Source organism: Dipodomys merriami, unplaced genomic scaffold, assembly GCF_024711535.1.
Source record: "Dipodomys merriami isolate MVZ:Mamm:240054 unplaced genomic scaffold, mDipMer1.0.p SCAF_106, whole genome shotgun sequence".
Taxonomy (NCBI): domain Eukaryota; kingdom Metazoa; phylum Chordata; class Mammalia; order Rodentia; family Heteromyidae; genus Dipodomys; species Dipodomys merriami.
Window position 1 is genome coordinate 4445383 of NW_027202338.1, and position 12118 is coordinate 4457500.

Here is a 12118-nt window from a genome sequence, read left to right on the forward strand (position 1 = left end):
GTACCCAGGCTCAAAGTTCAAGCCCTATGACCAAAAAAAAAAAAAATGAATGAATGAAACTTCCTTTTGTATCAAAGAAGGCTCTTCTGTGCAAAATGTTCTAACACAAAGTTTAGTAGGACATGTTGTCAGTTTAAAAGAGGAACAAATATAACTCAGGATGAAATTAGTTGTCAAGAAGATGAGATTTTAGAGAATGAATTAACTTTGGACCTTGAATTCATAGTTTATTGTGAGTGTTCATGCTTCTGCTGTGCAAATGACCTTAGCAACTGCTCATCAGTGACAAGACTCTGTTTGCCTCAAGGAAAAAAAGTCGGCATTGGCTGGTCTTTCTTTTGTGGAGGAAAGGCATATGGCACTCTAAAGTCAAATTATCTGTTGCTGTTATGTTAGGAGAATGGTGCCTGTCTGTCTTAGTAATTTGACCCAACAGAATAAGAGATGCATAAGACAAGATCTCACACAAAATGGTGATAACTTAATGTTGTTAAATACTGTGGATAGGGCTGTAGCTGCAGCTTATATTCTGTCTGTCCCTAGACTTGAAGAAGGTGTCCAGAAAGAAGGCAGCAGATTACCTTGTATTTTCAACCAAGTTTGACAGATAAATAAATCAAGAAATCAATCAACAAATCAATCAATCAATCAATCAATGAAAAAGGAAGAACAATAATTTGACACATTGGAACTGCCACAGATTATTTGCCGTTGAAAACCATTTAGGATGAGAACTGTTTGAAGGACTGAGCTGCTTTAAGATAACTGGCAATTCTCAAAGGATTCAGAAGCAGCTAGAGCAGCTCAAACAGGAACTGAAAAAGTTAAAATTCAGTGATAACTTCCAGAATAGTTTTCCTGTTTTTTTTTTGTCTTTTCTGGGCCCAAGATCCTCTATTTTATGGATTATCCGGCTAGCCTCCTGTCTATTTCAATATTTATCTTCTAGCATGCAGCATACGCTAGTTCAAACAGAAATGAGAATTATGCTTTCTGAAATCATAGGAAAAGGGGGGATTGTGAGAGCCCCCAAAAGCTGAGCTGTGAGAGCTGAAAGGATTGGGAGGTTGGAAGGCCTCCTCTGAACATGAACTCTTAGAATCCTGAGAGCTTCCTGGAAAGGTCAATCCCTTCTGGATTGATAGGACTTCAGATTTCTTTCTTGGGTGTAGGCTAATTCCACAGCAGACCTTCTGGGATCTTTGGGATAGACAAAAATCTATGTGTACTCTAAGTCATTTGCTGCTTACACCTGCTGCTTAAGATGAAGGAGTTATGTATCACTTGAGGGAGATGATACCACACAATGGGTGCTTGTGATTAAGATTGTATTGTAGTATTGATGCTTGTGATGTCAGGGAAATTGTGATCTTACTTTGTATACATCCGCCCCTGTGCTCTACTCAATAAATACCTTGTCAAATGGACTCAGGGCACTGGAAGCTGGCAAAAGGCTTCAGGCTCCTGGTGCCCCAAACTCAATTCCAGGAGCTGGTTTCTGTTCCGGCCTCATCCCAGGTTGTCCCAAGTTGGGACAGAGCTTCCACCGAAGATCAATGCGGGGGAAGAAATCCCTTCCCCAGGACATCCTGCAAACCCTCAGGAAGCCTCCTGCCTTGGGCAGCCCCCTGTCCCCACCCGAGGGACCTCCGTGGCCTTTCACCCAGGTCGTCTTTGCTAAGCAGCACACTAAGGCATGTTTGTCAGCCCTCGGTGCCGTGGCCCCATTTATTTCAGCAAGAACATACACTGGTCCCTTTGTTCTCCTCACCTGCATTGGCTGCCACCTGTCCTGGTGATTGCACCAAAGATGTGACAGGCAAAGTCAGACTGGGAATGTGGCTTAGTGGTAGAGTGTTTGCCTAGCATGCATGAAGCCCTGGGTCCACTTCCTCAGTGCCACATACGCAGAAAAAGCCAGAAGTGGTGCTGTGCTTCACGTGGTAGAGTGCTAACCTTGAGCAAACGAAGCTAAGGGACAGTGCCCAAGGCCCTGAGTTCAAGCTCCATGACGGACACAAAAAAAAAAGAAAGAAAATTCAGATCTCCAGATTTGAGTGAGAGACTTATGGTATGATGCACAACCAGTCCTGTCACTTCCATAAGATGGGGACACAAGTCTTCATCCCCACAGACAAGGAGCAAAATCTGGGCTTAGTCCCACGGGAACAGCTCAGGAGGAAGTCCCGCCATCTTTTCCCGGAATGTTTCCTCGAAGGCTTGGGTCTGGGCTGGGGTGAAGTGGTTCTTCCAGTCCCCCGTGATACCTAGGCCGTGGAAAAACAATGACACCAGACTGGGTCAGGGCAGGAAGGCGCTGTCCCCTCGTGTCCCTTCTTCCCTCTGCCTGGCCCGAGGGTGAGGCCATAGATCTCCCTGTGAGATGGACTCCACAGCTACCACGCTCCATGTCCAGTGCTCTCCTCTCAAGTAACCCTCTGCCACCATGGGCTCTATTCCTGTTCCAGATATGTGGAATCAAGAAACTCAGGATGTGTTCTCAGAGAACTCAGGGCCCTTTAATATCTGCATGCACACGATAGTGTTTTTCTTTTTTCTTTTTCTTTTTAATTTTTGTGAACATACTGTACAGAAGGTTACAATTACATGGGTTAGATAATGAGTACATTTCTTATCAAGCATTGCAACCTCCTCTTTTTTTTACCCTTCACATCCCTTCCCAGCCTCCCCCGCCCCCCCAACCAATCTCCCCCCCCCCCCCGCACGATAGTGTTTTTCTATAATAGAAAGTTAAGTGTGTGTGTGTGTGTGTGTGAGAGAGAGTGCCATAGAGTACTTATATAAGAGTTAAATGTACATGTGTGCACATAGGTCAGGTGTGCATGGGTATTTGATAGATTTCTTATATAATAGAGTTAAATGTGTGTGCATGTGTGTACAAGTGTATGCCTATACAGGAACTTGAACTCAGGGCCTAGGTGCTGTTTGGGAGTTATTTTCTGCTCAAGCCTAGTGCTCTACCACTTGAGCCACAGCTCTATTTTCTGTTTTTGTTGTTGTTGTTTTTTTTTTTGGTAGTTAACTGGGGAGAAAGAGTCTCTTGGATTGGATTTTCCTGCCTGAGCTGGCTTTGAACTGTGATCCTCAGATCTCAGGTTCCTGGGCAGCTAGGATTACAAGCCTGAGCCATGGACACCAAGCTGGAATTTATATTTTGTTTTCTTTTCAGATATTATTATTATCACATTTTTAATTTGTTTGTTTGCTTGTCTGTTACTTGTGGGACTTGAACTCAGGGCCTGGGTGCTGACCTTGAGCTTCTTTTGCTAAAGACTGGTACTTTACCACTTGAGCCACAGCTCCACTTCCAATCTACTTTTTTTGACACCAGCTGAAAATGAACAGCCAACTTGTCCTTGGCTGATCTCTGGCCAGGAGCCTGTGGTTGGAGACCAGATTTCTGTTTCCTGAACTCCAGCACCTTCTTCCCTGGGACATTTCCATACCTTTCCTGATGATTTTGAGATCGGCAGGAATATACCCCACTGCCACATTATTGAAATTGGACATCTTGTTCTCCTTCATCGCCTGGAAGGAACTGTTCTCCAGGACCAAGTCCAGCTCTCCCGGCTCCAGCGCCTTCCCCAGGAACCTGCAGATCTTCTCTATCATGCTCCTGGGATCCTAATGTGAGAAAAACAGGGATAGGAGAGGGGGCAGCACAGGAGGAGGGAGCAGGAGAAGGGAAAAACATCAGAAGAAACTGGCAGGAAAAAGGATGAGTGGAGTGTGGGAGTTGGGGGCATGGCTCAGTGGGTAGAGCACCAGACAAATAGCAAAGCATCAGGTACTGAGTTCAAGACTCCATTTCAAAACAAAAAAGAAAGGAAAGGAGGATGAAGGGAAAGAATGACACACCACGATGTAGAAACTTGATAGAGAATGTGAGATGGCACTCTTTGTGTGTGCGCGTGTGTGCGTGTGTGTGTATGTGTGTGTGTGTGCATGTGCACGTGTGAACTGGAGGAGGGGCGGTCAGAAGAAGGGGAGATGGTAGGAGGGGGTGAGGAGGATGGTGGAATGGGGTGCTTATAAAATTGTTACCTTTTTCATCTGCTCATAACTGAGGACCAGCACGTTCTCCTTTTCCCTCATGGACATCCAGCCCCGGACGTGATCAAACCATGACCCGTAAGGCACTGCAGGGGGGGACAGTGGGGCAGCGTGAAAAGTCTCCACCATTCCTGATCTGCATGGTGGTCTCAGCACCGATCGCTTTGATCCCTGTCACCTTCAACAGGGTGTAACTGACAAATAAGTCCTGTCTCTTTATAGCCTCAAAGAGAGGACACTGTGGAGCCAGGACATGGCTTTCCAAATAATTTTCTTTCTATTTCTCTTGTCAGTCCTGGGGTTTGAACTCTGGGCCTGGCTGCTGTCCCTCAGCTCTTCAGCTCAAGACAAGCACTCTTCCACTTGAGCCACAGCACTATTTCCAGTTTTCTGGTGGGTTATTGGAGATAAGAGTCTCATGGACTTTGCTGCCCGGGCTGGCTTTGAATCATGATCCTCAGATCTCAGCCTCCTGAATAGCTAGGATGACAGGCGTGAGCCACCGGCTCCCAACCCAAATAGTTTTCTTTTATTGTGGCACAACCTTTGCCCCATGTGAAGCAGGTCACCAAAGGCAGCACCAACGCCTCTCACTGGGACAAAGAGCTCCGCGGGCCCTCACAGAACCCAAGCTGAGGGCCTTCCATGCCAAGTTGGCCCAAATCCATCATTTGCACAGCTGAGCACAAGTCCCAGTGCAAGGTCTGAGCTGTGACACACACACATGACGCTCCTCCCATCCCTGCCCATGGCTCCCAGCAGGTCAGTCTGCAGAGGCCTTGGTGTGCTTTATTCTACTTGAAAACACCGTAAGACAGAGTGAAATAACATTCAAATACTATTCAGGGTCTCCGTTTCATGAATCACACTTTGTAGATCATAGTGAAACTAATTTTTGTGTGCTGCTTCTGGACCTGGGCTTCATCCTTGAGTTTATATACTTAAGGCTGCCACTCTACCACTTGAGCCACACCTCCACTGCCTGTGTTATGATGACTAAGTGGAGATGAGAGCCTCAAGGACTTCCTTCCTGGCTTGAGCTTCCAATTGTGATCCTCAGCTCTCAGCTCCGGTGTAGCTGTGATTACAGGTGTGAGCCACCAGCCCTGGACCATAGTTCTGAGTGATAAGAGATGTAGAGGAGAAGCAGTTCATCAAGAACATCTACTGGTTGTAAAGATAAACCCACAGGGCTTGGGACAACAAATGATGAGGTAAAGCACAGATGTAGGGTCCCCCTCCCTTCATACCCAGCTCAGGCCATGGACCCCTGACAGAAATGTGGAGAAATGACAAAATTACAAGCATGAGGACTGACCCAGAACTTCTGCATGACTAGAAACAGAGCGATCCCAACTTCAAGTGAGAAACTCTAACACGGACAGCAAAACGTTTTAAAACATAAATATATGTATGGAAGGTAGAGTTGGGCTGTGTGGGAAGCCAGTGAGAAGCTGTGAGCCAACATCTGGGAGTAGAGCACACAGGGCGGGGGTGGGTCCTCCATGGCTACGGAAGCTCCAGGGGCTCAAAACACCTTGGGACCTTCCATCATGGGAGAAGTCTGGTGTTGCCTTTAGCCAATATGAGTTCTAGGATGAGGAAGCTTTGGACCCACAGATGGTGATATTTGAAGATAAAACATGGTGGGAGGGGAGGGTCACATGAGGTCCTGAAAGATGTTTAAATCCTTGTGTGCTCTCTTCACAACCCACTCACCATGTCCTTGCAAGAACCATTCAAAGTATTGTTGCAGTGACTCTGGTTTCTTAGCCAGATTTGTAAAACCCCAGAAATGATAACCAGATATAAGGACATCCTTGGGATTTCTGATGACATAGATCACCTTCAAGAGAGAAGGAAAAGAATTAAACAAACAAGAAACATTCCCATAATTTCTTGGTGTTCAGAGAAATTCTAGAAAATTTTGCTCCAATATCAAAATATCTGTTGGTCTTTTGGTTTACCTTGCTAGGAATAAAGCAATGGAAGGACAATGCATTTCCTAAATGTATCTGGGATATTTATCTATAAAGCACAGGAGAGCAGATGCTGGTTAGCATTTGCTGGCCATAGATTTATAAGTCATTGTGTAAAAATCATGGGAGGATCTGGGCATCAGTGGCTTGCGCCTGTAATCCCAGCTACTCAGTAGGCTGAGATCTGAGGGTTGTGATTTCAGGTCAGCCCAGGTAGAACAGCCCAAGAAACACCTGTCTCCAGTTAACTACCTGAAACGCAGAAAAGGAGCTGTGGCTCAAAGTGGTAGAGTGACGGCTTTGAGCACAAAAGCTCAGGGACAGCACCTAGGCCCCAAGTTCAAGCCCCAGAAGGGGAACAAAAACAAAACAAAATAAAAACTATTTAAAGGCGAGGGGCAGGAGGTATGAAATAATACAGTATCAGAGTGTTCACACCACATGAACACTTTTTTGTTGTTGTTGTTGGTCATAAGGCCTGAACTCTGGGCCTGGACGCTGTCCCTCATCTTTTCAGCTCAAGACTAGCACCCTACCACTTGAGTCACAGCTCCACTTCCAGCTTTTTCTGCTTATGTGCTGCTGAGGAATCGAACCCAGGGCCTCATGCATGCAAGGCAAACACTTTACCACTGAGCCACCTTTCCAGCCCCACCCATTTTTTGATGTACAGGAAGAAACAAATCTAGGTCCCATTGCACCTGGGAAGTGTTTGCATCATGCCTGGTGTGGGCAGGCAGGGCAATGAGGACCTCTGTCTGGTGCACAAAGGCTCCTGGTGTATCTGGCCCTGAGCACCAGGTGTTTATTCACTGTACAACGTTCAGAGTCAGGCCACAGACACCAGGTGACATGACACTGGAACCATACAATCTTACTTTTTAAATTATTATTATTATTATTATTAATTGCCATTCCTGGAGCTTGAACTCAGGGCCTGGGTGCTGTCCTTCATTTTTGTGCTCAAGGCTGGTGCTCTACCACTTGAGCCACGGTTCCATTTGTGCTGTTTTTTTTTGTGGTTCAAGCATCTCCTAGCCTTTCCTGCCTAGGCTGACTTCTGATCTTGAACCTCAAATCTCAGCCTCCTGTTTAGCTGGGTTGACTACATGAGGCCTGAGTATCCGCTTAAAACACAGTTTGGTTAGTCTTTCAGTGCATCCAGTTTATCTGTCAGGGATTATGCAGCCATAGTCCACATCTATGACTCTGGTTTGGTCTGAGGACCCTCACCTCATAAAGGAGAGTCTCGATCCTCTGTGAACTACAGAAGGAGAATGCCAGATCTGCTGACTATGTACAGTTTTATGTTTAAAAGGCATTGATTAAACAGTTATTGAGCACTGAGCACTGACCTTGGCCTTGGAAGTGAAGAAAGACTTGGGGAAGAGTTGGATAGGGAGGTGGGAGGTGAGGAGGGGGGGACCCTCCTTCCTCTCAACTGATCTACTTTTATTCTCGATCCATGGGGAGCGAACAAACATGGGCACAGATCGGATCCGCTTGGGATCGCCCTTGGTGTGAATCAGAGAGAGAATGTCAACCAACCAATGGGTTCCTTGGAAAGAAAGAAAAGTGAAGGTCACTCATTTCTGTCTGAATATAGAACATTATAAATATAATATATAATGTATAATATATATTATATAATGGTAAAGTATACATACCATAAACCTTACTGATGTAAACTTTCTCAAGCATGCAATCTGATGCGGATAAGAAGTGTTTAGTTTATTTTAATCATAGCTCACTCAACGCCAGTATTTTGGCATCTTATAAATATTCACTGTCTATGACAACTGAGCATTGATTTGCTTGCTATCTGCCCTGACCCCCACCATCTTCTTATCTCCTCCATCACTTTGGCAGTCCTGAGCCTTGTATGTGAGTGCAATATACATTGTTTTGTTTTTGCACTATGGCCTTGTCTCATGTGCTCAAATGGGCAAATGTCCTGAAAATAGTGGAGCATGGGTCTGAGTCATCTGTGTTTTCAACACTCAATAATATTCCATTTTGATCTCTCAACCTGTTTGGGATTGTGCAGCCGTTTGTCTGTGGATATTTGGGTTTAATGCAGCTGTCAGCTGTTGCTGAAATCCTGCAGTGCCCCCACTGGCTGTGGTTTTCAGCACATTTCCCTTGCAGTGTGCCCTCAGAGCTCCCTCCCCACTCCCCAGGCTCCTTCACACACAAACCCCTGAGCTCCCTGGCCTGCCAGTGCCTTGTATTTACCCCAAGTTTTCCAGTTCCCAACTATGGCCCCTGATGATTCTTCTATGTGAGATCATGCCTCTTCTCTAGGTAACCTCAAAGTCATCCTCATTTTAATGCACATGGAGCATCTCAAAAACACTTTTTTTTTTTTTAAATAGTGCCCATCCTGGAGCTTGAACAGGGCCTGGGTGCTGTCTCTGAACTGTTGTGCTCAGGGCTGGCCGCTCTACCACATGGGCCACAGATCTTCAATAATGAGCTACTATACCATTCCCACGCAGAAGGCTGGAGGGAGTGGGGCACAGGCCTGGCCTTTCCCATGTAGCTGCAGACCCGTCTGCTCACCTGATTTGGGGCAGGTCACCGTGATGATGTCCTCGTCCTTCAGCACCAGCTTCTCATGTGTTGCTTTTATGAATTCAGGGTTGTATACCTTGATAGGGAAAGGAATGCCCTGGTACCACACGTAGTCCTGAGCCATGGCAGAGCCCTGCGTGCCTGGATCTTGGTCACAGGCCACTGGCACTCTAGAGGGGGAGGCAGAGTCTTTAATATCATCCTAGGTGGTAAAGCCAATCATTAACTTTCTTCCTTTCCTTTTAAAACTATATTGATGGTAAAGAAAGAAACAAACAAAACCAAGGTGATTGTCCCTGGGGATTTGTATGCAGCTGTGAAATCATTCAAGGGTGGTCTCTGCTCATGTGATCGTCAGGTCACGGCAGGGAACCTGAACGAGAAGAGGAAATAGGCTTGAGCACAGAATGAAAAAATATAGTTTTAAATGTCCCAATCCCATTTATTTATTTATTTATTTATTTATTTATTTATTTATTTATTTATTTATTTATTTATTTATTTCTGGGGGCCAGTCCTGGGACTTGAACTCAGGGCCTGAGCACTGTCCCTGAGCCTGTCTGTGCTCAAGGCTAGCACTCTACCACTTGAGCCTTAGCGCCATTTCTGGCTTTTTCTGTGTATGTGCTACTGAGGATTCAAACCCAGGGCTTCATGCATGCTACACAAGCACTGTACCACTAAGCCACATTCCCAGACCCTAATATTTTATTTTAAAAAGAGGCATACATATCTGAAAAATGACAGAGAGGAGGCCTGGACTTCTAGATCAAGGCCCTAAGTTCAATCCACTAGAATTACTCAAAAATCTTTGCCAAGATTCCATAATGCATTTTCCTTCTGATTTCCTCTGCTTCCCCCAGGGTATCTCTCCATTCTAGGATCTCAGCCATGATTCTCTGGGTCGAGATCTCCATAGCTCCTCAGGCTCCTGGGGGCAGGGAGAGTTTCTCAGGCTTCCTTTCTTTGTCCTTAACTTGCAGGTTTGAGCAATACTTCTGTAACATCACTGGGATTGCGTGTGTGCATGTGGGTACACAGGTTCACATGTGTTTGTACCTATGCCTGAGCGCGTGTGTTCACACCAAAGGAACCCATGTCTGTGATGTTCAGGGGCAAACAAATCTAGGTTGCATTGCACTGGGAACTGTTTGAGTTGTGCCTGGTGTAGGCTGTACCCAGGAAGTGGGATGTTCTCTCTGGAGGACAAAGCCATTCGTTTTTTGGCCACTCCTGGGGCTTGAACTCAGGGCCTGGGCACTATCCCTGTGTTTTTGTGCTTAAGACTGGTGCTCTACCACTTTAGCCACAGCTCCACTTGTTGGTGGCTCATTGGAGATAACAGTCTTTCCTGCCTGGGCTGGCTTCCAACCTTGATCTTCAGATCTCAGCCTCCTGAGTAGCTGGGATTACAGGTGTGAGCCACTGGTGCCTGGCTTAAAATACACCGTTGGTAATCTTTTAGTGCATCTAGTCAAGCAGAACACCAGAAGTGAAGCTGTGGCTCAGGTGGTAGACCGTGAGCCTAGAGCAAAACACTAAGGGCAGCGCCCAGGTCCTGAGTTCAAGCCTCAGGACCAGCACACACTAAAAACAGAAATAGTGTATGGTTTGATACATTCACAATGTACATTCCTCCTTGGCATTCTTGTGCCAGACCCGGTGAAGTATGGAACCCACAGTACATGAATGACTCACAGAGCATCATGGGAGCAGTGACCACACATCCACCCAGGGCCTGGGCTGTGCGCCATGGTAAGCTCTCAGTCAGGATGGGGTCACTGTGTCTTCTTCCTCTCCTCTCCTCTCCTCTCCTCTCCTCTCCTCTCCTCTCCTCTCCTCTCCTCTCCTCTCCTCTCCTCTCCTCTCCTCTCCTCTCCTCTCCTCTCCTCCCCTCTCCTCTCCCCTCCTCTCCTGGCACAGTGCAGCCAGGATGTGGCTTTCCAAATAATTTTCTTTTATTGTGGCACAACCTTTGCCCATGTGAAGCAGGTCACCAAAGGCAGCACCAATGCCTCTCACTGGGACAAAAAGCTCTGCAGGCCCTCACAGAACCCAAGCTGAGTGCCTTCCATGCCAACTTGGCCCAAATCCATCATTTGCACAACGGAACACAAGTCTGAGTGCAAGGTCTGAGCTGTGACACACACACAAGGCACCTCCCACCCGTGCCCACGGCTCCCAGCAGGGCAGTCTGCTGAGGCATTGGTGTGGGTTATTCTACTTGAAAACACTGCAAGACACAGTGAAATACCATTTTGGCCAAAAACAAACAAACACTTTTTAGGTCAGAGTCAAAACTGATTGTTTATTTGTTTTATTCCACTTCTGGGCTTGAAGTCAGGGCCTGTGAGCTGTCCCTGAGCTCCAGCTCAAGGCGAGCTCTCTACTAGTTGAGCTGCAGAGCCACTTCTAGTGTTTTTTTTTTTTTTTGTTTTTTTTTTTTTTGTCGGTCATGGGGCTTGAACTCTGGGCCTGGGCGCTGTCCCTTAGCTCTTCAGCTCAAGGCAAGCGCTCTACCACTTGAGCTACAGCGCCACTTCCGGTTTTCTAGTGGTTTATTGGAGATAGGAGTCTCACGGTCTTTCCTGCCCGGGCTGGCTTTGAACCGCAATCCTCAGATCTCAGCCTCCTGAGTAGCTAGGATTACAGGCGTGAGCCACCAGCGCCCGGCTCTAGTGTTTTGATTAACTGGAGATGAGCTCCTGAAGGACTTCCTGCCTGGGTTGGCTTCCAACTGTGAGCGTCAGATCTAAGTCCCCTGTTCTTTTTTCTACTCCCAGGTGTTGAGAGAGCTTCTCAGTGGCTTCCCAGATAACCAAACTCTATCTTTCATATATATTTTTTCTTTTTCTTTTTTGTCAATCTTGGGGCTTGAACTTTGGGTCTTGATGCTGTCCCTCAGCTCTTCAGCTAAAGGAGAGTGCTCTACCCCTTGAGCCACAGCGCCACTTCCAGTTTTCTGGTGGGTTATTGGAGATAAGAGTTTCCCGGACTTTCCTGCCCAGGCTGGGTTTGAACCGTGATCCTCAGATCTCAACCTCCTGAATAGCTAGGATGGCAGGCATGAGCCACCAGCATCTTGCTATTTTTCTTTTTTAAAAAAGAATTTAATGGCTGTGGGTTTCAGAGTTGCTCACTTGAATCTGAAATTCCTGTATTTCTAGTCATGCAAAGTTCTGGGTCATTCCTCACACTTGTAATTTTGTCATTTCTCCATGGTTCTGTCAGGGCTCCATGGCCTGAGTTACATATAAAGGATGGGAGTTAATCTTTGCAACCAGTAGAAAAGCTTGATGAACTGTTTCTCCCCTCATCCAACATCTCTTACCTCTCAGTACTGTAGCCTGGAACTGGTGGCTCAAATCTGTAATCTCAGCTACTCAGGAGGCTGAGATCTGAAGACCGTACCTGGAAGCCAAGCCAGGCAGAAAAGTCCATGAAGCTCTCGTTTCCAGTTAATCCAAACCCCAGAAGAGGAGATGTGGCTC

The 12118-nt window shown here is 46.4% G+C and overlaps 1 protein-coding gene across 2 annotated transcripts; it reads right to left on the reverse strand.

The window, feature by feature from the left end:
- Window positions 1-214: 214 nt before the first annotated feature.
- Window positions 215-8780, reverse strand: LOC138814567 (sulfotransferase 2A1-like). Of its 2 annotated transcripts, none has more exons than XM_070003563.1 (6): window positions 8616-8780; window positions 7409-7611; window positions 5794-5920; window positions 4066-4160; window positions 3468-3645; window positions 215-2267 (listed from the first exon to the last, which is right to left on the reverse strand). In XM_070003563.1, the coding sequence occupies exons 1-6, from the start codon at window positions 8749-8751 to the stop codon at window positions 2155-2157; spliced, it is 852 nt and encodes a 283-aa protein (XP_069859664.1). In that variant the 5' UTR covers window positions 8752-8780; the 3' UTR covers window positions 215-2154. The 2 variants fall into 2 exon arrangements, with proteins under 2 accessions (XP_069859664.1, XP_069859674.1); XM_070003573.1 differs by lacking the exon at window positions 8616-8780 and adding an exon at window positions 7721-8578.
- Window positions 8781-12118: the final 3338 nt, after the last annotated feature.

Coding starts and splice junctions, on each gene's coding strand:
- LOC138814567 (XM_070003563.1), bottom strand. CDS start 8,751: ATGGCTCAGGACTACGTGTGGTACCAGGGCATTCCTTTCCCTATCAAG. Junction 3,646..4,065: donor GTTATGAGCAGATGAAAAAG/GTAACAATTTTA, acceptor TTCTCACATTAG/GATCCCAGGAGCATGATAGA. Junction 2,268..3,467: donor TCTCAAAATCATCAGGAAAG/GTATGGAAATGT, acceptor TCCACGGCCTAG/GTATCACGGGGGACTGGAAG.